At 49.9% G+C, this 26343-nt stretch overlaps 2 protein-coding genes across 7 annotated transcripts in view; one reads left to right on the top strand and one right to left on the bottom strand.

Annotated features, from left to right (window-relative positions):
• Positions 1 to 16239, top strand: part of Tsc1 (TSC complex subunit 1) — a 49283-nt gene extending 33044 nt beyond the window's left edge. For 4 of the 5 annotated variants that reach the window (XM_029472119.2, XM_029472112.2, XM_029472124.2 and 1 more), the window contains exons 13-23: positions 572 to 632; positions 1036 to 1140; positions 1371 to 1929; positions 3705 to 3748; positions 4430 to 4596; positions 5512 to 5694; positions 6677 to 6787; positions 7399 to 7521; positions 10747 to 10934; positions 11009 to 11170; positions 11741 to 16239. In XM_029472119.2, coding sequence (XP_029327979.1) covers positions 572 to 632; positions 1036 to 1140; positions 1371 to 1929; positions 3705 to 3748; positions 4430 to 4596; positions 5512 to 5694; positions 6677 to 6787; positions 7399 to 7521; positions 10747 to 10934; positions 11009 to 11170; positions 11741 to 12260 — 2223 coding nt within the window. In that variant the 3' untranslated portion in view covers positions 12261 to 16239. The remainder of the gene's footprint in view (positions 1 to 571; positions 633 to 1035; positions 1141 to 1370; positions 1930 to 3704; positions 3749 to 4429; positions 4597 to 5511; positions 5695 to 6676; positions 6788 to 7398; positions 7522 to 10746; positions 10935 to 11008; positions 11171 to 11740) is intronic. The other variant, XM_021185724.3, reaches the window with a different exon arrangement.
• Positions 16240 to 17127: 888 nt separating this feature from the next.
• Positions 17128 to 26238, bottom strand: Spaca9 (sperm acrosome associated 9). 2 transcript variants are annotated; one of them, XM_021156107.3, is made up of 5 exons: positions 26111 to 26238; positions 20836 to 21012; positions 18543 to 18745; positions 17944 to 18091; positions 17128 to 17188 (listed from the first exon to the last, which is right to left on the bottom strand). In XM_021156107.3, the coding sequence occupies exons 2-5, from the start codon at positions 20977 to 20979 to the stop codon at positions 17177 to 17179; spliced, it is 507 nt and encodes a 168-aa protein (XP_021011766.1). In that variant the 5' UTR covers positions 20980 to 21012; positions 26111 to 26238; the 3' UTR covers positions 17128 to 17176. The 2 variants fall into 2 exon arrangements, with proteins under 2 accessions (XP_021011766.1, XP_085687045.1); XM_085830919.1 differs by lacking the exon at positions 17128 to 17188 and having other exon boundaries at positions 17231 to 18091.
• Between the last annotated feature and the right edge of the window lie 105 nt (positions 26239 to 26343).

The following is a 26343-nucleotide window of genomic DNA, read 5'->3' as shown; positions in this document are numbered from 1 at the left end:
TTTTTATAAAAGTGTGCTATATGCATTAACATGACATAGTTGTATTTTGAAGTTAGTAAGTTTTCTTTAATTTCTGTTTCAATTTCATGTGAAACATTATTTTTGGTAGATTTAACCATACAAAAAGAACCTCCATATACATATATATGTACAAATAAATACAAATATTATATATATATATATAAAATATTTGTATTTATTTTATGTGTATAAGTGTTTGTGTGCCTGGTGCCCACAGAAGCCAGAGGAAAGCATCAGATACTTCTATGTACCTTATTGATCGGAGTTCTAGATGGTTGTAAGCTGCCATGTGGGTCCTGGGAGTCAAACCTCAATCCTCTGGAAGAATAGCCAGTACTTAAGAGCATGGGCCTGACACACCAAAGCAAGTCCCATAGACCCACCCTCCAGCAGTGCTGATGCTAGTCCTTCTGGGGACAGGGATCATCAAGGATCTTTTTTAAGATTCTAAAGGGATCTTGGAGTCCAGCAGTTCACTAAACTAACCTTTAAATTCTATTACTCTGTGACACAGAACATGCCCAGCATTTTCAATGTGCTTCCATTTCAGGAAGAAAGAACAGATTCCTCAAGGCCTTACCTTCACAGACAGTCAAACGACCGAGGATTAGGTAAACTCCCTGGGTAATGATGGGCCTTGCTTGCCTCTTTGCATTGAACTCTGTAACTTAAAAGCTAAGCTAGGTGGAAGGATTTTCTGGGACGGCACCTCTGCTGACTCCCAGGGGTATGAGACACCAGTATTAGAAGGTTGTCAAGCTACTGCCTAAAGTGCATCTTCTCTGAGCAGGTAGTTTTATCTGTTATCAGAGACATTACGGCCTGAGAACCATGCTTTTTATGGGGTTGGGTTTGGAACCTTTGCAAATGATGTGTAAGTTCTCCATCTTTTGTAGTGGTCCTAACTTTCTCTGCTCATCTGGAAGAACTGCTGCAGATGTGTATGCAGTGTCATGCCTTTGTGCTTCCAGGGTTAGCCATTTTGACATGAGTTGTCTCTCTCTCTCTCTGCAGAGGATCCACCTGGAAGCACAGGTTCTGTTACTCTGAGGAACCTACCTGATTTCCTAGGTGATCTGGCTTCTGAGGAAGACAGCATAGAGAAAGATAAGGAAGAAGGTAACATTTGTGGGCGGCTGCAAGGTGATGAGTGTCCTGTCTCAGACCTGAGCTTGAGAGTCAGAATTCAGGCTTGCTTGACTTTTGTGTGTTGGGGTGAAAGGTGGTGTTGGTTCCAGCATGTACAGGGAAAGGAATGCCAACGAACGTTCCCTGTAGTGCACAAACCCAAGCCCACTCGCCTGGCTGAGTGTTTACAGGGCTCCCTTGTCTCCCCACCTTCATTTCAGCTGCAATATCTAAAGAGCTTTCTGAGATCACTACTGCAGAGGCGGATCCTGTAGTTCCTCGAGGGGGCTTTGACTCTCCCTTCTACCGAGACAGTCTCTCTGGTTCTCAGCGGAAGACTCATTCGGCAGCCTCTGGGACTCAGGGCTCCAGCGTGAACCCTGAGCCTTTGCACTCCTCCCTGGACAAACATGGGCCTGACACACCAAAGCAAGCCTTTACTCCCATAGACCCACCCTCTGGCAGTGCTGATGCCAGTCCCGCTGGGGACAGGGATCGCCAGACTTCTCTGGAGACCAGTATCCTCACTCCCAGCCCTTGCAAAATTCCACCTCAGAGGGGAGTGAGCTTTGGAAGTGGGCAGCTTCCCCCATATGATCATCTCTTTGAGGTGGCCTTGCCAAAGACTGCCTGTCACTTTGTCAGCAAGAAGACTGAGGAGCTGTTGAAGAAAGTGAAAGGAAACCCTGAGGAAGACTGTGTGCCCTCTACCTCCCCAATGGAAGTACTGGACAGACTGATAGAGCAGGGAGCAGGTGCGCACAGCAAGGAGCTGAGCAGGTAAGCCAGGCCATGCTGTTGACTTGACTGTTTTAGACAGCACAAGACCATGAGAACAGAGCAGAGCTACCCTGTCCACCTATACCCAAGGCAGCTTGTTGTCTTGTGCTTTCTTAGTCAGCCTCCTCTTGTTGCTTTTGTGTGTGTAGAGCCTGGGATGATCTGTGAGGAGGATAGTGTCCATGTGTAATGTAAATAAGTCTTCAGTGCAGGCCATTCTGTGCCTCTTCTGTGGGGATGCCCCAGTGAGGGTTTGCACCTTGTTCTCTGGAAAGCAGACTCAAAATTGACGTGATAGCCAGCACTTGGGAGGCAGAGGCAGGCGGATTTCTGAGTTCGAGGCCAGCCTGGTCTACAGAGTGAGTTCCAGGACAGCCAGGGCTACACAGAGAAACCCTGTCTCGAAAAAACACAAAAAACCCAAAACAAACAAGCAAACAAACAAACAAACCAAAATTGACATTATAATAGCTCAGAGTTGAGTAATACTGATTTCAGTATGTCCTTCTCCAGTCACAGTTATCTGTTTTCTCTTGTGCTACTGGTGAAAGATGAGATTGTCATCATTCTCTCCAAGTTCAGGAGGCTAGATGCTCCACAGAGCACATGGGTTCCTGCATGGTAGAGCAACCTCGTCTTAGCAACTGAAACTTCAGCAAATATCTTTTAGTCTTTTTTTTTTTTTTTTTTTTGTTTTGTTTTTTTTGGTTTTTCGAGACAGGGTTTCTCTGTATAGCCCTGGCTGTCCTGGAACTCACTTTGTAGACCAGGCTGGCCTCGAACTCAGAAATCCGCCTGCCTCTGCCTCCCGAGTGCTGGGATTAAAGGCGTGCGCCACCACGCCCGGCTCTTTTTTTTTTTTTTTTTTTTAACCCCATCACCTGTTAGAGGGTTCCAGGGACAGGAAAGAATTACCTGGCTAAATTGAGTTTGGCCCTTTTGCTACTGGTTCTTGAGAAATGTTAGTTTTGTTTCTTTGTTTTGAGATAGGGTCTCACTATGTAGCCAAGGCTAGTCTGGAACTCATGATCTTCCTACTGTGGCCTCCCAAAAGCTGAGATTACAAGGATGTATCACCATCCCCTGGCTAGTTTTTACCTCTTTTCTATATAATACCTTAAGATGAATTTTGACAAGGATTGTAATATTTAAAACTCCTCTTACAAAATGAAATTTGATGTATTGGAGTCAGGTAAATGAACTGCAGTTATCTTAAGGGGCTGACAGTAGCTTGTCCAAGGAGAGTGATTCTGTGTCCATAAGGAGAGGGGTGGCAGGAGGACTTGGTGTTTTCCTACAGAGTGTGGCTGGAGAGATCCTGAGGCCCAGCCGCCAAGCCTCGGAGTTCAGTGTTAGGTCTGGGACTTGGCTGTACACAATGAATTGCCTGCCCATTCCCAGCCACCAAGACTCCCTTTAGCTCAGTATAGTTGGAGTTTGAAAGTTTTCCTAAGCCATTGCAGATTCTGACCACAAAAATATGAGCTAAAGTTGAACGTCCCTTCGCTCTGTCTGAGGGTATAGCTCCATTGATCAAGTGCTTGCCTAGTATTCATAAAGCTCCCCATTTGACCCCCAGCACCATATAAAATGGGGCACAGTACCTGTGCCTGCCGTCCCAGCATGTCGGAGATAGAGGCTGGAGGATTAGAAGTTCAACATCATCCTTGACTGCAGAGCAAGTTCAGGGCCAGCTTGGGCTGCATGAGACTCTTTCAAAACACCACCCCCACCCCCCCCGAAGATCGATAACTTCCTGTGAAATCTTTTCCTAGGTTGTCCTTGCCCAGCAAGTCTGTTGACTGGACCCACTTTGGAGGTAACGTTGCTTCAGCACACATCCAGACCTACTTGTCCCTTCTTTGTCCTGAGGGTGCCCTGCTCTAATCGGGAAGGGACTTCCTTTGGCTTATCTGCTTGCTGAGAGGATCCCAAGTGTTGCAGTCAGGGTTTGGTGCTTTTAGGGAGTGGCAAGTAGTGAGCTTGGGCATTTGGTGAGAAAGTGAGCGCCATGTTTGCTAGAGAAGGTGGACTCAGTGGGAATGTGTCAGGAAGTCTCCTGGGAAGCACAGCAGGAGGGGCAGTGGCAGAGAGAGAGAGGAGGTCCTGCCTCAGAAGGACTCTTCTGCTACCAGTTTTGATGCTTTAAAGGGAAGGAAAGTAGAAGATTCTCCGGTCTCTCAAGAATGGTGGTGCTAGGAGCTATCAGACTGACTGGGGAGTGTTGGAATTGTGTGTACTTATGTGTGGAGACAGCGTCTCTCACTGGCCTGGATCTCGCTAATGTAGCGAGGTGCGACTGGCTAGCAAGCCCCGAGGGTGCTGCCTCTTTTTATATGGGTTTGGATATAAACCATGCCCCCATGCTCACACAGCACTTCATGGTCGGAGCTGCCTTCCAAGACCCCAAGAATTATTTCTTAAGTGAGGCAATGGGAGGGCCTTGATGGAACTATGTGTAAATAGCCTTTCTGCCACCTTCCCTCTGCTTTAAAATCAGGCTCTCCTCCCTCAGATGAGATCCGGACCCTCCGAGACCAGTTGCTTTTACTGCACAATCAGTTGCTGTATGAGCGCTTCAAGCGGCAGCAGCATGCACTCAGGAACAGAAGGCTCCTGCGCAAGGTGATCCGAGCAGCGGCTCTGGAGGAACACAATGCAGCAATGGTGAGCAGTCAGGGTGTATCCATCCACGCACTGCTGTGTAGAGAGCAGCTGTCGAGTGGAGGTCCCAGCTCTGCCCTGAGTGGCCAAGGGCGGGCCACTTAGCCTGTGAGGAACAGGTGTGCATGGCTAAATCTCATAACTTCTCCCACACTCTCAAGAACCACAAGAACAAGTGCCTTTGTGACTGCTTGGCATTGCGGAAGGAGTTTATTTTTCCTGCTGGTAAGCCATTTGTTCCATGGCACTGAACTGAAGGTGTTTGATGCCATGGATATAAAGCCAACCAGACATGGACTTTAAGTGTCAGGTTTTACCTTAAGCCTTTGGGGTTTTTGTTGGGGGTGGGGGGTTGTTTGTTTGTTTGAGACAGGGTCTCTCCATATAGCTCTTGAACAGGAACTCACTATGTAGACCAGACTGGCCTCAAACTCACATAGACCTGCCTACCTCTGCTTCGGCCTCCCAAGTGCTAGGATTTAAGGTGGGCACCACAACAGGTGACTTAGGTTAAGCCTTCTGATGCCTCTTTACCTTTTCTGTAGATGGTAAGTGATAGTGGCAGTCTGTGTTGGAGCCTGTGTGTTAACTCGTGTCAACAAGCATTTGTTCTGCCTGGCCCACAGAGTGCTCAGTCAGGGCCCAGCACTTTAGAGGACTACCACACTGTGTATTCAAGGCCCTCCTCAGAAGGCAGCTAGGACTGTAGCAAGCATGAGAAGTTCCTTGAGGAAAGTTCTATGTGCTAATGTGCAGTTTGGAAAACTTTTGACAGTAGAGAGGCACCAGACCCATAAGTGTGTGATTAGAATTTCAGAGCAGTGTGTTGACTGTCAATGTTGGTGACATGTGTTAACCTTGAGTGTCACTGACCATGTTGGGTGACAGCTAAAATGATAGTGTCTCTGCCTTTGCTAGAAAGATCAGTTGAAGTTACAAGAGAAGGACATCCAGATGTGGAAGGTGAGTCTGCAGAAAGAACAAGCCCGATACAGTCAGCTTCAGGAACAACGTGACACCATGGTGACCCAACTGCATAGCCAGATCAGACAGCTACAGCATGACCGAGAGGAATTCTACAACCAGAGTCAGGAGTTACAGGTACCAGGCGGGTAACAGAAGGCATGGTGTCAGCTGTGTCCTCACCTCACTCAGCTTGCCTGAGATGAACGCTATGCTCTGAAGTGACAAGTGTATTGCGTATGGAATGGATTCGAGGACAGAAGTCCCCTGCTTTCTCTATTCAGTGTTTCCCTAGTGTTCCCAACACCCTGAAGCCAAAAGAAACAACTAAGTCAGCAGTTCTCAACATGTGAGTCACGACCGTAGGAGAAACACATATTTCTTATGGTCTTAGGAACTGACATACCACTCAGTAGCAAAATTACACTTGTGAAATAACAAAATAAATTTATGTCTGGGTTCCTAGGACCATAGGAGATAGGTCAAGACCCACACATTGGGAGCTGCTGCTGTAAGGGATCTAAATGCTCTGTGGGGTTGATTCCTCTTGGCATAGTGGCTCAGAAACAACACGCCTACATTTAAAATATTTTAGACTTCACTTTTAAATAGCCATGATTGCTAAGTCAAGTGACTCTGTTGTCATCACACAGTGCTTTGGCTTTGGGATCAGTAGACAGTGACACTTCATTTCCTCCTCCACTCTGTTTTCTCAGACTGCTTTTTTAGCACATAAATATTAAAAGTCCAGTGTTGCCAGGATGTGGCATTATCCTCACACGCGTTGGATAATTAATCTCTACCAATTAGTCGGTATTTCCCACGATGTCCCACAGATGTCGCTGTAGTCCCCTCAAGAGAGTGAAAGGTCTGGGCCAGTTTCTGTGTAGCTGCATGGTCTGGACATGCAGTTTTGGACTTGAAGGGGTCAGGTTCTTTGGGATGGCCCCCCTCCCTCATTTTAAGTAGGAAGAGACCCAGAATCTCTCCTTTTAAACTGTAAAGTCTGATACTGATAGACAAGAGAGCAGTTGAGGAGCAGCGCATCCCCAGCTCTGCCTCTGCCCGTGGCTGTGCCGGTCTGTGCTCTTGTAACCTCACGGCCAACTGTCTTTGGTAGACAAAGCTGGAGGACTGCAGAAACATGATTGCGGAGCTTCGGGTGGAGCTGAAGAAGGCTAACAACAAGGTGTGCCACACTGAGCTGCTGCTCAGCCAGGTCTCTCAGAAGGTAAGATTAGACCCTTACCTGCTGACTCTTGCATCAGGCCAGACAGGTATATTACTTGTATGTCTGTATTGGTGATCCAGCAGTGAGCGATTCTACCCAAAAACATTTGGTGACATCTGGGGACGTTGGTTTGAGTGGGAAGGACCCATGGATATTGACCTCCAAGTGCAGTACACCCTCCAATGCAGACGGTCCTCACAACAAAAGTACCTGACGAGCTGAGGCCATGCACATCCCATGGAACTCTTTTCAATACCTTGTTTTTGAAGCCTGTTAAGGCTTTTGAACTGTGGCTTTCCATAGGTATTCAGTGAGATCTGTGTCATGTATTCAGAAAGAGGTTACTGGGCTTCACTGGGGCTCTACATAGCTGCTTCTGCTCCCGTGTTCTTGGGCTAGCTCTATTGAAGTGCATTCGTGTTGCTTCTGTGCAGAGAACAACCCCAGTGTGTTTCTGCTGCCCTTGGGCACCTTCTTCTCCATTATCCATGGACTCAGTGGAAATGGTTTATTCTGCTCTGCCTTGTACTGTGCTCCCCAATAGTTACTGTTGCTGTCTGTTGTCTAGTTTTGCCATGCTGAACTTGTACTTTCTCACTTCCATCTGGCAGCTTTCCAACAGTGAGTCAGTGCAGCAGCAGATGGAGTTCTTGAATAGGCAGCTCCTGGTGCTCGGGGAGGTCAATGAGCTGTACCTGGAGCAGCTGCAGAGCAAGCATCCTGACACCACCAAGGTAAGTGGCCCGGGCACTGAGACACAAAACTGTACTGCCCCACCCCATGTTCTGCAGAGCAGCCAGGCCCAGCCACATTGCAGTGTCCAGGCACGGGGAAGACATGCAGCAGGCATGTGCCCTGATGGGGCTGCTTTGCAGAGGTCCAGGCTACAATAATGTCAGTTACTGTTCTCCAATCTGGGACAAACTGACAAAAGTAACTGAAACAAGGAAAAGTTGATTGGTTCACAGTCAGGAGGGGACATGGAGGAGGAGTGTGAACATGGCTCACACTGTTACAGTCAGGAGGGGACATGGTGGAGGAGTGTAAACAGGACTCACACTGTCAGTCAGGAGGGGACATGGTGGAGGAGTGTGAACAGGGCTCACACTGTCACAGTCAGGAGAGGACATGGTGGAGGAGTGTGAACAGGGCTCACACTGTCACAGTCAGGAGAGGACATGGTGGAGGAGTGTGAACAGGGCTCACACTGTCACAGTCAGGAGGGGACATGGTGGAGGAGTGTGAACAGGGCTCATGTACAGCTCACTTTTTCCTTTACATTCATTCTGGGACCCCAGCCTATTAGATGGGCTGCCCCTATTTAAGATTGATCCTACCACTTCAGTTTGCTAGTCTAGACAATCTCTTACAGACAGGCCCAGAGCTTTGTTTCCATAGTGATTCTGTACCCATAGGTTGGTAAGATTGACCATCACACAGAGAAAGCATGAGATGTAAGTACTGCCACGCAGGAGTGAGGGGAGATGGGGGCAGCTGGTCTGTCTGCTGCCCCTGCAGGATCCACGGTGTGTGCAGGATGCTCTTCCTCAACACCCACGCCACTTTGCTTCCTTCTCCTGAGACTCTGCTCCTGCTGATGTTCATTTGGTCCTGGTGTCAGCATGGAGACCAGTTAGTGTTTGTCAGTGTGCTGAGACAGACACTTATATCACTGCACAGTCAGCCTCGGGCAGTTGGAAAGGAATTTGATTGGAATTTCGGTAGAGTATACTCTGGCGTTCTGACACTGCTCTTCCATCAAATGCCTTTAGCACCCTCTGGTCAAAGTTCTATCAAAGATCATCTGTGGTCTCCAAGTGGAGTGTTGTGTCAGAACTGAGGAGACAAACTCATGGGAGAGTTGCTTCTTAATTCTCAGCCTCCAGTTCAGACTCTGGAGGATGTCAAAAGTAGAACTACCTAGAATCCAACTATTAACTACCCTGGAGGCAGAATAGTTTTGAGAACATGTGGGTAACAGACCCAAGGACTCACCCCTAAAGAGCTTGCTGAGCCATGTTTTTCAAGATAGGATATCCCTATGTAGTGTTGGCTGTTCTGAAACTGTCAGACCAGGCTACCCTTGAACTCACAGAGATGCACTTGTCTCTGCTTCCCATGTACTGGGATTAAAGGTGATGCCACCATGTCTGACTGCTATTGAAACTACTTTTTGATGCCTCCGAAGAGATGATGCATAGCTGGACTGGCTTCTGTTACTTAGAACCCTGAGACTGGCAGCAGTCATGTTCCCTCTTGGGAGCTGTTTCACAGTTAATGAGTTGTGAAGTCCACTCGTGTTAGCTGGACTAACTCGTTGAACCTTCTGTTCAACATCACAAAACAAAACAAAAACATTTGTTTAATCATACAGAGCTTTATTGCTTTATTTGACAGTAAATCTTAAGCCAGGTGAATTCCACGTTGATCAAGATGGCAGTTTGGGGTCTCATGAGGAAGCCAGGCTCTTTGAACCCTTCCTCCTGCCATCTTACCCTGTTAGCCTTTTCTTCCAGCTAGCCACACTGATATACCAAGTGCCCCACATAGGCCAACCCCATGGTATTCCCCTCCCATGGGTAGGTGTCTCTCATCAAGAAAAACCTTTTTCAAAACCTTTCTGCATGCTTCCTAGCCTACTTTCCTTTTTGTTAGGTTTGAATGGTACTTGTTACTAGCCTTGAGGACCTTGAGTAGACCAAGATCTGCCTCTGGGTGGGGAGCTGGGTTGCTGTTCTTCAGACCCATGGAGGAGGGGCAGGCATCTCACAGGCTGTGCGGGTAACTGAGATGCCTAGCCAGGGCTTGTTGATTTAATTCTTTGTGTGAGTATCTGTAAGTAAGTACAGGCATCACTATTGCTGTGCAGGGTTGGGTCCAGGGCCCTGCAAGTTTCCACTTCCTCTTATGATGGTTTGATATCGGCCCCAAACCCTTGCGTATCCTCCCACATACTGTACCCCTCTGTAGGTCACATGTAAGGTAAACACTGTATAAGCAGCTGCTGAGCTGTGTTACTGAGGAAGCATGACGAGAGCCCAGCCCAGCACACTGAGTGCATGCAGTGGACATGCTGCATCTATGACTGCTGGGGTCTGTAGCTATGGAGCGTGCCTGTGCTGCCTTGCAACAGAACTCAGCTGGCTTCTTACCTGGAACTGTTCAGCACAGCTGGGAAGGCAACGTTTTCAGCCATTTCTGCCTTCTACACTCTGGAAAAATCTGATTTCCTGGTCAGCACTGAGACTTAATGCCTTCTGGGAAGGTCACCTCCTTGTAACTTGCAAGTTAGGCTTTTCTTAAAAACCTTGTATGGTGGAGGTGGGGCGGGAGGGTGGTGCGAACACATAGTAACAATTATTAGGAAAGCCTCCTTTCCACCTATGGGGGGGCACATCAGTCTATAGTTACTGTGGCTTTCCCGTGTGGCTTGGCCGGCAAACTTTGGCAGGTATCAGGCCTAAAAATGCTGCTTCTCCTGAGCAGACATGTCTCCTTTGTCACCATCTCAGCTGCTGTAGAAGAGGAGGAAAGGGGGAAAGACGGCAAATGGCCACAGTGCCATTAATCTGAAGCTACCGCTGTGCAGATGGCTTATTTTATTGTAAAGGCCTTATTCAGTGTATTGTGATAGGCAGGGTCCTGTAGGCTGTAGTTCACTTTTCATCTTTTTTATGGTACTGGATGCAGCCTATAAACAGAGTAAATAGAGCTTTCTCTCACAGTCCTGACGTTATGTCTGAGGGTGTTATGTCATCTGCTTTCGTAAACATGCTACGGTCTTTTGCCATTTGAGATGGTTTCCTTAGGGAGAGACATCAAAAATGCCTAGCCAGCCTACTTGCCAGGAAGTCCTCCTCACTCAGCTGGGTCGGGGCTGAGTGCCTCTGAGTGGTGAGGACACTGTAGAGTTACCCTGTGCACTTATCTGTAAGTACTGACTCCAGACCTTCTTATAGGAAGTAGAAATGATGAAAACTGCATATCGGAAAGAACTAGAGAAAAACAGAAGCCACCTTCTCCAGCAGAACCAAAGGTTGGATGCCTCACAGAGGCGAGTTTTGGAACTGGAATCTCTTCTGGCCAAGAAAGACCACCTTCTCCTAGAGCAGAAGAAATATCTTGAGGATGTCAAGAGTCAGGCGAGGTGACTCACTGGAAAGGTGTGGGTATGGGTGTGGGTGTGGCCCCTCCCACATTCTGAACCATGCTGTCTTTCAGTGGACAGCTGCTGGCTGCAGAGAGCAGGTATGAGGCTCAGAGAAAGATCACCCGGGTGTTGGAACTGGAGATCCTAGACTTATATGGCAGGTTGGAAAAAGATGGCCGCCTACGGAAACTAGAAGAGGACAGAGCAGAGGCGGCAGAGGCAGCAGAAGAGAGGTGAGTACAGACACATCAGGCTCTGTGGGAGGAAGGCAGGCTCTGCACAGCAGCTAGGCTGCCATCCTCTGCTCGTCCTTCTTGTTTGTTGGCTGTACTCAGTCTGCCCTCACTATTGCAGATTGTCATCCAGCATAGCTCCAGGTGTCACCTGGGCTTCAGTGAAACTCTTACATGTAGCTGCTGTTACCCTGTCTCTAAAAACCAAAAAGAAAAAAGAAAAGAGGGGGTGATGGCTTGGTGGATAAGGGTACTGCTCTTGCAGAGGACCTTGGTTTGGTTCCTGGACCTAGGGAATCTGATACTGTCTTCTGGCCTCCTCAGGTATCAGGCACACACACACACACACACACACACACACCTAGGGAATCTGATACTGTCTTCTGGCCTCCTCAGGTATCAGGCACACACACACACACACACACACGCACGCACACACGCACACACACACGCACACACATGAAATATTTAATTAGAGAGGGAGCATGTGGAGTCGGGACGCAAGTGTAATTTTGCATTTCCTCTGCAGTGCTGTGGTTGACAGCTGCATTCTCTCTGGGTCTCTTACAGGCTTGACTGTTGTAGTGATGGATGCACAGATTCCTTGGTAGGACATAATGAAGAGGCTTCTGGTCACAACGGTGAGACCAGGACCTCCAGACCTGGTGGCACCCGGGCCAGCTGTGGAGGTAGAGTCACTGGCGGCAGCAGCAGCAGCAGCAGTGAGCTTTCCACTCCAGAGAAACCCCCGAGCCAGAGGTTCAGCAGCCGGTGGGAACCTGCCATAGGCGAGCCCTCCAGCAGCATCCCCACCACGGTTGGCTCACTTCCCAGTTCCAAAAGCTTCCTGGGCATGAAGGCCCGGGAGCTGTTCCGTAATAAGAGCGAGAGCCAGTGTGATGAGGACAGCGTGACCATGAGTAGCAGCAGCCTTTCTGAGACCCTGAAGACAGAACCGGGCAAGGACTTGGGCACAGAAAACAAGACTTCCCTGAGTCTAGATGCCCCACACCCATCTTCCCCAAACTCAGACAGTGTGGGGCAGCTCCACATCATGGACTACAATGAGACTCATCCTGAGCACAGCTGAAGAGGGTCTGTCAGTGTTCATTTGCGTCTTTGTCGGCACAGAACAGAAGGTGTGAATGCACGGTCTAGGCTTCTGTTTCCAGGGTCTGAGCAGCTGCTTGTGCGGTGGGAATGGGGCAGAGGTCCTTCTGACAGAGGGCAGAGAGTGGGATGGTGGCTTTTGGGTCTGGCACTGAGACGCTTCCTTCACCTCCCCAGCCTTTCATTTACCCAGCAGTGTGCACTGACTGAGGGTCTGTGCTTCACTCACCTCCACCAAATGGTTATGTCATTTGAACCTGTGCAAGATGAGGCCAATTGCACAGGTTATGTCATTTGAACCTGTGCAATCTTTGGGTCCAATATACCACTCTGCTTTCCTGAGGTTCAGACAACTGGGTGGCTCTTGGGTAGACCAGGCAGCTAGTGGCACTGCAGGTAAGTCCAGTTTGTCCCTTCCAGGAGGATATAGCCTACAGAGCTGTCTTTACAGGAGCATTCCCACTGCTTTTGGTTCTGAACTTTAGCATCTAAGCCACAGATCTAGAGAAACTGGCTCACTCACCTCTGCCTTTTCTTGGCAGCTCTGATATGATTCCTAGAAGGTTCTGTGAGAATACCAGTTGCTTTGACAGTGCAGTTGGCACTGTGGAGGCCCCACTGCCTTAACTCTCTGGAAAGCTCTTACCCCTCTGCCCCACTACCTCTTATTTATTTGGTATTTGCTTGAATGCTGGCACCATGCTGCCTGTGGGTGGGTGTATAGGTGTTTGTTCTGCAGTCTGCAGACAGTGGGGAGTGGTCACTAGGAGAGGCACCTACGATGCCCATGCTTATGTGGATATGTGCCTCTGGCTGGCCACGGTTCCACCCTTCAGCCTGTTTGCCTCCCCTTGGTCCCCTTGGGTCAGCTGCCTTGTGATGCTGCAGCAGACAGGCTCGGGAAGTCAGGGCCTCCTAGGAGCTTATGTGATTATCACTCTCGGCTGAGGGATCGCCTCACCTTACTAGGTTCTCACGGCTTTTACACCAACTCCAACTTCAGGAAAGACCCTCCCTGGAGCTTCATATCAGACATTTCTGTTAGGAACAGCAGAGCAACTCAGAGTCTGGTAAAGGCTGGCGGCCTATACCACTGCCCGCCCTCGTGCTCACAAGGGGTGACACCGGTCACTGCCAGAACACAGGGGTGGCAGGGTCCAGACTCAACCAATGCTCCTGAAATAAATGCTCGAAGTGGAAGAGTTGTTGCCTGATACTCTGGCCCAGGCAAGGAGAGACTTGGGAAGGAGCCATGAGCTTGGATTGCTTGTTTCTATTCTGTAAGAAGAGGGTTTAGCTACAACAAGCTAAAAACAACAACAAAATGGTACGAATCTTACTGAATAGGAAAGTTTCCAGCCTGAGGATGAAAGTCTGAAGTGTGGCAATAAATATCCTAGCATCCCTAAGTAAGGCAAGACTTAACGCCACCACGGCAGTGCTGTCTGGGTCATATCACTGCAATAGCTGACTGCCAGCCAGCCCACAGGAAGGCGTGCCACTATCCCCTCAGACCAGCAGAGGGCAGCCACTGCCCCTGAGCACTTGGAGTGTGGGTGACAGTGATGGCATGCTTTTTCATGTAGTTCTGCCCAAAGCAAAGCTTAAGACCCAGGATTCTCTCACCCAAGCCATTGGAGAAGTGGGCAGATTGACAGATCTCACAGGTAGTCACAGTTTCCAAGAGTTACCACCTCCACCACCAAGGTCTGCCAGAGAACAAAGCATTTAGAAAGAAAACTTAGACTGTATGGGTGATGAAAGTTTCGGGAGAGGAGGTGGCAGCATGGTAAGGTAAGCTAATATGCAGGCTGCCATCTCCACAGACTTCACCTGGGCCCTCTGCACTTTCCTCCAACCTGTTCCCATACCCAGCGACAGAGCCTGAACATCCTGTGTGGCTTGAGTTCTAGGGGGCTGTTAAGCCTTTCCCACCTAAGGTTGGAGGACTGTGCCCCTGAGACATCTTTAAGGCACTTAACCTAAACATTGACTCCTTTCAAAGGACTCCAGGGTCAGTGGGTGGTTGGGTGGAGGCTTGTGTTTTAGAGAGCAGTGACAGTTGACCTGGGAGTCAGGAGGTCACCTGGTCTAGTCGTGGCCACCAGGAAGCTTCTGAGGCTGAGCTGAGTCCTGGGCCAAGGGGTAGAGACCCTGGCGGGTTTCATGGTCGACAGAGTGTTATTGTGTGTGTGTGGTGGTGGGGGGGGGGGTGAATGGCCTTCATCCTGTCGTCACTCGGACTGTGTGTGGTGCTTGCTAACGGGCTCCAAGGAAACTGGAGGCTGTGTCTCATGCAGTCCAGAATCGGTTAGAAGCAGCCCTACCATGTCACTGCAGTGTAGGAGATGGGTGCCCAGGAGAAGAGCTAAGTGCACATTTCTAGGTAATATCCCTCCCTGAAATCTCAGAATGTGCTTTAGGAACCTGGCAGTGAGCACGAGGAGACGGGCTCTAAGTGGCATCTCTAGAGTCGGCAGCACAGGCACCAGCGGTGAATGCTGACCTCTTTCGGGAGAAAAGGCTTAATCTTCTGGACTAAGCTGCAGAAGGTTCCAACTGTGTGACATGATTAGCAGGGAGTCACTCTTCTTAGAAGGCAAGCTGTCACAACCCAGGAAAAGTCTGGTAGCCACTGGTGGTTTAAAAAGCAGACAAAAGTCTCTCTGCCCCATGCTGCTGTAGCCAGTGACCAAGCACCTCCCAGGTTGGTGGTGGCACCATAGGTGACAAGCGATAGACTCAGGATCACTTGCAGAGTCTGTGGGCTCTAGTGCTCAAAGGAGAATGAGAAAATGTTAGCAGTCAAGGATAAAAGGAGCCGTGAGCTGACCACAGAGCTCAGGCTGGCAGGAAGCTTAGAAAGCAAGGGGTGACGACTAAGTGAGAGTGCCCAGCCAGCCGGGGAGGGGGGAACCATACACCTGAGGTCAGAACTAAGGAGCAAAGGCATGCACATGGTAAGGTGGGAGACACAGGACACCCTGGTAGAGGTGTGGGTATTGCACAGGCTCAGTTTGCACTTGCAGCATGTGGTCTGCCTCAGCCAGTGGCCAGTGGCCCTGCAGCCTAGGACTGAGTCTGCTGCACCTTCGCCCCAGGGCCATGCTTTAAACCCACTGCCATGTGCACTGGAAACACAGCCAGTGTGAGGATGTTTGTGTCCACCCAGAGGCACCTCATTGCCCTGGGTTTAGCCTGTAGGAGGGTGGGGGGACATCACTGGGCTGCTGCTTCCACCCTTGTATAGAAAAGCAGCAGTAGCTATAACAAACTGCACCCTAACCACTTTTGGTGTCAGAATGAAATGAATGGGGGCGGAGAGGTGTCCTTCCCTTCCCAGAGCCCCAGTATTATCCACCCCTGCATAAGTAGGCAGCCTGAGCCACTGGAGGATGGTCTTTCATCAGACCCCGGGGGCTCAAGGGCTCCAGACTGACCCCTCTTCCTGCCTCTGCTCACACAGTGTTGGAAGGGAGGGGAGGACTTGATGCTGTGTGTTGACTCCCTGGCAAATCAGAGGCAGGCAGGCGTTCTTTTGCACTAGGAAGATTCAATGGTCACCCTTCATGAGACTGGACCACAAACATGTTGCAGAGGAGCAGGTTTTGCTAAGACATAGTTTAGTTTTATAATCAATCATGGATGAACCAGATATGGCTAACTTGGGAGTTTAAGGGGGGGTGTGATATTCCCATCAGTGAAAACGAATCAGATTTTTAAAAAACCTTTTTAGTTAAATGGAAGTCACTTCTCAAAAGGTTTAAGTGTTCCCACTAAGATATGATTTTAAAAGCATGTCAAACAATCCAAATCAGATGCCATAAATATGGGCTGCAGGAGAACATGGGACAGTCTCAGTGAATGGAATCAAAGGTTTGCTGTCTTTAGAATGTTCTAAAATGTCAAGGCAGTTGCTTGTGTTTAACTGTGAACAAATAAAGATTTATTGTTTTGCACTCCGCAGTGTTGATGGAGTGACTTTGTGCTGGCTGTGGGGATGTGTGGGTGAATGAGATGGTCTAAGGCACTGTGATCAGATTGCATGGTGGCATGGACAGGGGCGGACGGTTAGTGACAGCTACTGGACTTGGGCTGGAGAACAAATAATTCATCAGTCTAAAACTCATGGCCCTACGTAAAAGCAATGTGTGGAAGAGGCCACCTCCAATAGCATGGCTGCCCTAGTCTCCATCCCAAGTCCTTCCGATGGAACCTAGCAGAAGCTTACCCTGGTCTTGGTCAGCTGTATTGTGATATGCCATTTCCACCACCTGCTTGCCTGGTGCCCCTGCCCTTCAAGGATGGAGCAGAGGTAAGAGTGGGCAGAAGCTGTACAAACTACACGGCTTCACCCAGGACATGCTATAATTACTGCATTGCTCATCTTTTTGTTTTGTTTTTTTTTTTTTGAGACAGGGTTTCTCTGTGTAGCTCTGGCTGTCCTGGAACTCACTCTGTAGACCAGGCTGGCCTTGATCTCATAAATCTGCCTGCCTCTGCCTCCCAAGTGCTGGGATTAAAGGTGTGTACCACCACTGCCCAGCCGCACTGCCCATCTTAACAGCAGGAGACAGTGGTGGCATTTTTTTGCTTGTGTGAATTGGTCTCTTGCCAGACAGAGAGTTCACCCTTGGAGAAGCCTGCAGGCTGGCCTCAGTGGCCTGAGCTTTCCAGAGGCAGTCTGCTCTGAAGGTAAGTGCTTGGCTTGACTGCAGAGGCCTTTGGTGATGTTCAGGAGGGCCCTTTGACTGTATGGCCACTACCCAGTGTCCTCTGGTGTCTTACAAGTACAGGGTTTTTGTCGGGTAAAACCCAGGAAACCAAGCCAGGCAGAGAAGTGGTAGAACACTTTATTCTTGAATGTCTCCCCCCGAGGAAGCAACAGTACAGAAGCTAAGTCGTCCCCTGTGAAGGGAAAAATCAACAGTCAGACCTCACATCTGTCAAGCTGAGATGCCAGGATTATACATCTTATAGTGTGGGTAGACTAGACTGCCATCAAGACCAGGCTGCTGTCCTCACGAGACACAAAACAGAATTCTTCTGACTTCTGCCATGGTCTCCCTCTCTCAACTAAAAGAGCAAACATCCCTTATTTTGGTCTCAAAACCTGAACACAAGTGAACTCAGCCTTCAGATCCCCACACCTGTGGATGAGAGACCTTCCAGCTTATCTTCAGTTTGCCCTTGTGGGACAAAGAGCTAAGCAGGCTCCCCTCCAGCGGGCATGCTACAGAGCCAGAGGCCACAGTGTGGGCAGGAGGCCTGGGCATCAGCACATCGTCCTTCCTCTAGGACACACCCTGCCAACACCATATTGTCTGGGCAGCTCCATGAGAGGGGATCCTTTCATCAACACGGAGGTCAAGAGGCGGAAATGTTAGAAGTGAAAGGCAAGAGAGAGATTCTCAATAGTGTATTGGCCCCAGCGAGAATGGATGACCAGTGGAAGCCAAGTACATTGACGACAGTTACAGTTTCCCACCAGGTGGCCTCCAGGGTGGTCTCGGGGCGTCTTTGTCTTTCCCACTAGGTTTGATGCTCTCTTTTGCAAGCTGCCTATACTTGTGTTTTCCTAACCACTGCTGGGTAACCGTGGTCTGGGCAGGTCTGGTAGTGGCTGGTGCTGCGGTTGCCAGGTTACCCAGGATTTCACTCACATGCTGCAGCACTTTGCGAGGCAGCTTCTCGGAATGAGCAATCCACTCTTTCATAAAGTCCAGGACTATAGGGATGAGGCTGACCACGCCTCCATAGTGGTTCCTGGCCTCATCGCAGCTGAGGTGGTTAACCACATCGTGTGGATACCTGCAGGATAGTGAGCAGGTGGTGAGACTTACTGAGGGAACTAGATCTCATGGACTAGAGGTGTAAGAACTAGACACACATAAACTTAGGCTCTGTCCTTATGTGTTCTGATTCAGAAAGTTCAAGGCCAAGAGCCCCCAGGTACTTGTGGTATTGGATGGCAAGAGCTGCCCACTGCCAGGACCAGGGATTGGTCCTTTGTAAAATACTGGGTACTACCTTTAACCCTTCTCATGCTAACATCTTAAGAGCCCATGAAAATGGACTCATGATGGCATTCCAGATCCTTCAGCATCACAATGGAATCCCAGGGGGATATAGCTCCAGTGTCCCTTCTGTAGTCACCATCTCACTAGTCTAGTTCTAGAGGCTGTGACCCGTGCCAGCGTGGTAGAGCTGGCTCATAGGTCCCTGTCCTCTCAGCAGAGACTCTGCCCCGTGATGGACTTACTTTGCTCTGAGGCTGCTCAAGTCATTGCTTTGGCTGACCAGGGTTTTGCATTTCTCCAGAAGGCTGTTGGTGACAGGGGTGCCGGAGTGCAGGGCCTCAAAGTGCTGACAGAGCTTGCTGAGCTCGGAGCAGATGTCCATGAACATGAGCAGAATCCGCCGGTCGGTGGAGTTATTGCAGTAGTGTTCCATGTAGCTCTGCACCTGCAGAGGCCAGCATGTCAGGAGCTGGGGGGGGTTGGGGGGGGCAGAGGATACTACCCCAGGCTTCCCATGATCAAAGCATTTGAATGTGCAGCTCATGACATACAGCTAATGTTTTGAGTTCCAAGCACCATTGCAGAAACATACATTCCTAAGTCTGACCTCCCTTACTCGTCACCTAAGTCCTCCACACTAGGTAGGGACTTTTAGACATTCCCGAAATGCTAGAGGTTCAGACAAATGAAAAAGGTCCCGCTTGGGTGCCAACAGAAGTAGCCTGACTGACTTGCCTCCTCATACAGTCCCTGGGCTCCACCACCCTGCTTGCCCAAACCACTGAGGAGGAGAAATAAGAAACCTTTGAGCTGGTTGTACTATATTCTAGAGTTAGTGTGCTACAGGCCTGACTGGAGAGATGACTGTCCACAGACCAATGCGCTGTGCTCTCTACACCAACGCAGATTCAGAGAACAACTACAGTGTGTGTGTGTGTGTGGGGGGCATGATTGGTGGGGAGCACAAGTTCATACCAGACCTCATAGAGCAAGTACGCTGCCAGACCCCATGTGACTGAGCAGGTAGCATAGGGTCCTTGTCAAAAGGAGCCACGCAGCCTGCTGAGAACACTAATTCCCTGATCTGCTCTTCCACTTGCTTCCTTGGTGGGAGATTTTTCACCAGTTACTTGGGACCATCCAGGGATTTTGCATCTGAGCATAGTCCAGGTGAGATGAGTGGTCTCATCTGAAGGAAAAGCTGCCTCAGCTACAGGACTGAGTGATGGATTCAACCATGTCACATCACAGCCAACTGTACTCTCTGGAGTGACCAAAAGGGCACAGCCACTTCCTCCACACTCCACACTGTCTCTGTCTAGACAGAGCCACTGCCTCTTAGTGATCTGAAGGGACCCCTCCCAAGCTTGAAAGGGGCAGAGGTTCCTAACAGCTCACCTATCCAGGCACCTGGGGTGGGGCTGCTTCAAAGTTTGACCACAACACAGTGGCATCCTTGGGTACCCTAAGTGTTCAAGGGTATTAATCCCTTCTGAGCCTGATGTGGGAAGCTCCACCACGCAGGTGCTTAGGTAAATGGGACTTGGGCCACTATTAGAGATGGAAAACCTGCCCCGAGCGAGCGAGCCCTTGGAAGGCTGAGCCACTGGGGGAATGTAAACAACTGTTCTCTCAGTGGTGTGCTGTGTAGCTCTGCACCTTCAGGGGCGGAAGCGTGGAGCAGAGACCATTCTGATAGTGGTTGCAGGGGTGGAGTTTCTTCATGTCAGCAGTTTTCAAGTAAAAAAAAAAAAAGAACATTTTTACAGATTTTAGAAAAAGAATATTGAAGAGTACCTTTGGCAAAGGTCGCCTGTTTCCTGGGTCTCCTCCTGAGTACTTGGAGCTGTTACCACACCCACCCCTAGACTCCTTCAAGTCCTTCAGGGGGCCTTGACTCCTTTTCAGTAACCTTAACATTTTGGTTCTAGGGTCCAGCCTGTGTATGCATTCTTCACTGCCCTGCAGGCTGGGGGTCCTAAGGTCCAGGAAGGCCTCCACCCCCTACGGAGTGAATTTGGACAATAGCTCATCCTTAAAGAAATGGGTTAAATAAAATGATGAGCCAGCCTCCCTCCACCAGTGAGCTGGGGCAGCTGCCAGTTTGTGGCAGAATCCATTGAGAGGGACCGTTCCCTACCAGCTCATCAACAAATCCATAGTGCTTAGCACTAGGTGACACCAGACATTTGAGTGCTTAGTATAGGCCATGGATTCTTTCATTAGATACGCCTTACAGGTGGGGAAACTGAGGCGTAGTGAAATATGGTAACTGGATGGCAGGTGGACTTAGGCCCAAGCTGTCTCAGTCTCAAGCTGTACTTTAGTCGCTGTTATGTGCCTGGTAGAGAGGGATAACCGAGGGACCCTCTCCATCAGTTAGAATCCGAGTCTGCATTCCAGCTCACACATGCCTGTCCTCTCTGGGGCTCCACTGTTCATGTTTGGGGTCAGGGGCAGGGCAGGGGAGAACACACACGCACGTCCGCACGCACGCACGCACGCACGCACGCACGCACGCACGCCAGGCGTCACCTGCTCGATACTGGAGATGGGCCGGATTTTGTCGTGGGCATTCTCCCGGCAGTGCTCCAGAGCCGCAATGAAGGTGAACTGTTGCTGCTGGAAGAGCTTATACTTCTGCTCGATGCTGCGGAGGGACTCTTTCACCTCATTCATTGTTGCTCTTAGGTCTCACAGGACAGAAAGGGTCTATTGGGAGGAAGAGGAGAGCCTTGAAGCCCCCAGGGGCCAGAATCTCCATGCAGCTTTGGATGGAAGCATCCTCCCAAAGCAATGTGTAGGCCCTACTTTGTGGAAAAGGAAGCAGGGTCTGGAAGCCACATGCTTGTTCTAAGTCCTTCAAGTTGTTCACCACTGCACCATGTCTGACCCCTGTCTATTTGCCTTCCCAGGACACAGTCTGCCATGACCTGTGGCTTCCTTCACCCAGGGACAGTTTCTGTGGTCCTCAGTGTCTGCAGATCACAGAGTATACCCACATACACACGCACACTATCTTGTGAGTGTGTGTGCACACAGCATCTGGGACCTCTCTGTGGCAGAACCAGTGATTCAAGGACATGCCACAGAACCCCCAAACCAGCAACATATCAGTTTTTAAAAAAGAGTCTATTACAATGAAGTTGATGAAAGTCTGGGAATTCTTCCTATGAGAAAACCAGGGTAAAGAAAGAGTTAGTGCTTTGTTGTTCTGTGTGACTCTCTGCGTGTCTCTCTCTCTCTCTCTGTCTTTCTCTCTGTCTCTGTCTCTCTGTCTCTGTCTCTGTCTCTCTCTCTCTCTGTGTGTGGGCTTGGAGCAGGTGCCCCAGCCTCAGGTTTGCAGCTTTCCAGGGTAGGTAGGTGCGGGTGTACACTCATCCCGTCTTATATTAATTACCTGCATTGCCTGATTAGGAAGGCCAACTGTATGCAACCCAAGGGCCATCACTGATGTGATGTTGGATCCCCAAGCACTGAGGATCCCCCCTGAGCAGACATGGCAGGGGTGCCCTACTCCATGCTGTCACAGTTTACTGACCTCCGACAAAATGCTTATAGTCTTTAAGGAATGTCAGAACTGGAAGGGACCTCAGCAGTCCCTAACCTGTAACTTCCAGGAGGTATTTGGAGACCTAGAGATAAGGGAGTCCCAGTGAGTGTGTGCCATCGATCCCAGGCTTCCTGATGTCTAAACAGCATTCTCACTACCCCACATCCCACCACCCTTCCATGGGTACACTCAGAGCCCAGGCTCCAGCATGCCAGCCGTGTCACATGACCCTAGGCCAGTCCAGGATGCTGGAAGTGGAAGAAGCCAGCCATGCAAGGAGAAGCGTAAGGGAGGCACATAAAGGAAGGGACATTGGTGGCTTCCTAGTGAGGACATTGAAACTGGGACAATACCTGTGACAAAATAAATGGCAGCGAGCGAACATAGGACCTGAGAAAAGGTTCTTTAGCTCTCACCTTTCTTTTTTTGTTGTTGTTTTTGTTTTTGAAGACAGGGTTTCTCTGTGTAGCCCTGGCTGTCCTGGAACTCACTCTGTAGACCAGGCTGGCCTCGAACTCAGAAATCCGCCTGCCTCTGCCTCCCAAGTGCTGGGATTAAAGGCATGCGCCACGCCCAGCAGCTCTTACCTTTCTTACTCTCCTCTCCTCTCTAGCCCTTCTCTCTCTCTCTCTCTCTCTCTCTCTCTCTCTCTCTCTCTCTTTTTCCCCTTCCCCTTCTCTCCACGTGGCCATGGCCTCTCTCTTTGTACCTTCTCTCTCTCTCTCCCTGCCTTTCTACAATAAATCTCTAAAACCATTAAAAAACAAAAACAACAAACAAACAAACAAACAACTGAGAACAGACCAGAACATGGCCTCTGTGGATGCTGGCCTGCACATCACAGAACTTGGAGATGACTAGAGGAGACCCTTTAAAAACCCAGGGTTGTCCCAAACAGTACTCTGTTAAGCCAAGCGAGTGCTCATGTATATTACCAGCCTTCCTGCACTCAGCCCTCACTGCTGTGGACATAGGGTGAGAACAGGGCTGAGAGTCTTGTTTACTGGGGACCTGCCATGTCCTTGCCTCCTTTTCATGGAGCAGACTCACTCACTGGGACACATGTTTTTCTCTTGTTCCTCCCCTGAATTCTGACACACCAGGGAAGGGTTGAGGGTGAAGCACTAAGGAAGACAAAATTTAAGGGTTGGGTGCCAAAAGCCTCAGCATCCATTCAAGAGAGTAAAGAAATACTTTTTTTTAAAGTCCACAGACTAAAATAATAGAATTTTAGAGAAGTACTGTGCCTTCCCCTAGCAGAACATGTAGCAAAAATCTGAAAAACAAAACAACAACAACAACAAAAAATGGAATAAGAGAAACCTGTAGTAACAAGCTTGTCTTTAGTAAGTGTTGATAGCTTACTCTAAATGGATTTTTTTGCCATTCATTTTGAATTTTGAAGAATAGTGCATTAATGTATCTATCTATTTTGACTGTTGAGATTTAAGGCCCCCTGTGGTTTCCATTCAGGGACCAGTGCTCCATACGAATGACTCAAGTTGTAACCTAGGAAAGTCTGAGAGGCCCAGTGGTGGATATCCAAGGAGACGGGGAATGTGCCTCAGCGGCCTGGCTTCTGCTGATGCTGCTCAGTCCTGTGGTTAGTGTCAAGGCCGTACTACAACCACCAGCCCCAGATTCAGATCCTCTCATCCTGTTCAACCCGGAGTACTGACCTCAGATGACAATAGTCTGAGCATGTCCCCTAACATACAGGAACAGGCAGCAATAGCCACCCCCGTTTTGGGGTAGGCATGTCCTGAGATGACAGATGTAAAGAAGGTGGGAAACTCAGAGTCTAGAGTGCAGGGCTGATTCACAACAAACCCCAGAGCTATGTTTACCCAGCATCTGGGCAATGGGGGATTGCCACAAAGGTGTGTTAAGTGCCTCAAGAATAGCAGGGGCTGCTCGGAGCTTATCCTTCTTGATGGACAGGTTAAACCCCAAGCTTGAAAAGAAGGGGAACAGGTGAGTAGTGGCAGGGATATAAGGCAGGGCTAGGACAGGGGACCCCTGGTTAAGCTGGTTGTTCAGAACTACTAGAGGCATCTAAAGCAGGGGGTGGACATGACAGCACACTCACCTTCCTGCCCTGTGCCACATGCACTCGGGTGCTAGGCTCTGCAGCAATGGACAAGGTATATGAGGCCCTGCCCTGGATGAACTCTACTGGAGTTGGAGGCAGTCAGGGCAGAGCTCAGAGAGAGGCAGGGGCTGGAAACACAGAGACCAGGGCCATGCAGTCGGCCAGAGGAGCATCTACAGGGCAGATGCCTGCAGACATCTGCAAGATACTAGTTTGACAATGGTATGAGAATCGCCTCTTTTTCTATGGTGTTCTAGGGAAGACCAGGGCATTCGTCATCTCGATCCCTGTCCACAGCGCAGGACAAGGGGCCACAATAACCACAACGGATGATCTGAGGGAGAGGCTAAACCCACACGGGAAGTGGGCAAGCCGGGATCTGTCACATCCCTGCTTGATTCAGGGTAGCTCTTTGATTGGACCCTCTCTCTTTTATATTCCTTAGAGACAAGATGACAGGGATCAGGTTGGCTGTGGCTGCTGAGGAACAGGTGGGCGGTGCTAGCAAGGATCTGGAGAGTTACCCACTTCTAGGGCCCCCCTCTAGCTGGACTCAGGGGCCTCACTTCCACTCCTATCCCAGAGCAATGAGAACTAGCACTCATGGGGCTCCCTCCCCTGTGCTCAGCTCTCTGCCCATCCTCGGGGCTTCCAGGTTCTCCAAGGAAGCCATGCTAACTGGCTTGCTGTGCCCCAAGAGCTCCCTAGAGCAAACCTGACTTAGTTCTTGATCCTAGCAACTTGTGACATGAACACGTCAGGGATGTCACAGAAGGGGATGTAACTAGCTATCCAAAGTGATTGGCCCCTGACCACAGGCCTCTGCAGCCAAATTAGAGTGGATGAAAGGCCTGGATGCAGGCGCTGCTCTCTCTGGGGGAGAAGGGAGGGAAAGGTGATTACCCCATAGGTTTGAGGCTTTAATTGATTTGTATTTTTCCAGGCTGCTAAAGAAGATTAGATCGCGGTATGAAAAGCGCCTAGGGCTTAAAATAAATGAGCGGAGACGAAAGCCACTTCAAAAATGTCCAGGAAGCACACTGAACCCCCCAGTGCAAGCTGCAGTGTGGCTGCTGCTTTCTTTGTTGGGAGGCCTCATCTTTGCTTCCCCAGCTGACAAGTCTACCGAGGCCTGAGGCCTTTGAGGAAGCAGGTCTCGGGGACGGAGGGCTGCGCTGTGGCTTTACATGGGCAGGTGTCATTATCCCAGGTCAGAACGCTAGCTCTCAGCCTCGAGGCTCCCTCTGATTTCATTCTCAGCCCCTGGGCAAGACTTTTCCCCCTTTGCTAGGCCTCAGCCTCTGTTTCTGTAAAAGGTGGGGGTTTGGATGGAAACTCTTCAAGCTATTGAAACTTCCTCTCTGTGCCCAGCAGCTGGCGAGGGAAGAAATCCAGAAAGAGGAAATGACTTGCCCAAAGTCACCCAGCTAACTCCTCTGGCCTGTCTTATTCTGCAGTGTTTTGTCTGTCTTCGGAGCAGAAGGTTTTCATCTGACTTGACACTGCCTGGTGCTGTGGCACCCGGAGCCCCTGAAAGCTCCTCCCCATGCAAACAGGTGACCTACAGGAGCAGGAGTGACTCGGTCCCCAGCATTTGCTGCTCTTCCAGAGGGCCTGGGTTTAGTTCTTAGCACCTATTGGCTCACTGCCTGCAACTCTAGCTCCAGGGTTCCAAACTCTCTTTCCCAGCCTCTGCTCTCCCTCTGTCCCACCCGTATACACATTAATACATAAGGATAAAACTTGTGAGACAGGAACTACTGTTGTCCAAAGTGAGGTGAGATTAAGATTAATGTAAAGATTAAATGAGATATTACTATGTACCCACACTGTCCACTCCCTATAGGCCAGTCACTTTCGGGGACTTCAGGGTAGTTGTGGGAGGAATGCCTGAGTGTTCCCCACTGCTCAGGGTAGAAACTTAGGCTCACGGTAAATCTGTTAAATTTACAACATCTAGAGTTGGACTTGTGGCTATCTTCGTAGGCTGTGTGTACCTCCCTCTGGGTTACTACACAGAGTCCTTCCTCCACGCTGCCACCCTTGCCTCTTCCACAGCTGCACGCAGCTTTCCTCCCCCTAGGCCAGGACACCTCCACCTCTTTCTCCCCGACTCCCCTAGTGTTTTCGACCCAGCTCGTCGCCCGCGCTCCGTCCCCCTTTACCCTGGTTTGACTTGGACTGGCCTTCGCCTCACAGAGTGCCCAGAAGCTTGCAGTGCCTCCGTGGGTGTGCGGCCCCGGAGGGCGGGAAGGCCCCCCTAAGGTCTCAGGAAATGGGCGTGGGCGGGGTCGAGGCCATAGAGGCCAGGCAGGCTTGGCCGATTGTGACCACAGGTGCTATGGCAATCCGGTCACATGGCTCGGCCGGCCGCCCAAACCAGGAGATCCGCCCAGTC

Source organism: Mus caroli, unplaced genomic scaffold (genome assembly GCF_978045245.1).
Source record: "Mus caroli unplaced genomic scaffold, Mus_caroli_1 scaffold_2, whole genome shotgun sequence".
In the NCBI taxonomy this organism is placed as follows: domain Eukaryota; kingdom Metazoa; phylum Chordata; class Mammalia; order Rodentia; family Muridae; genus Mus; species Mus caroli.
Note: the sequence above shows the minus strand (reverse complement) of the source record. Positions and strands in the feature narration are given on the sequence as shown.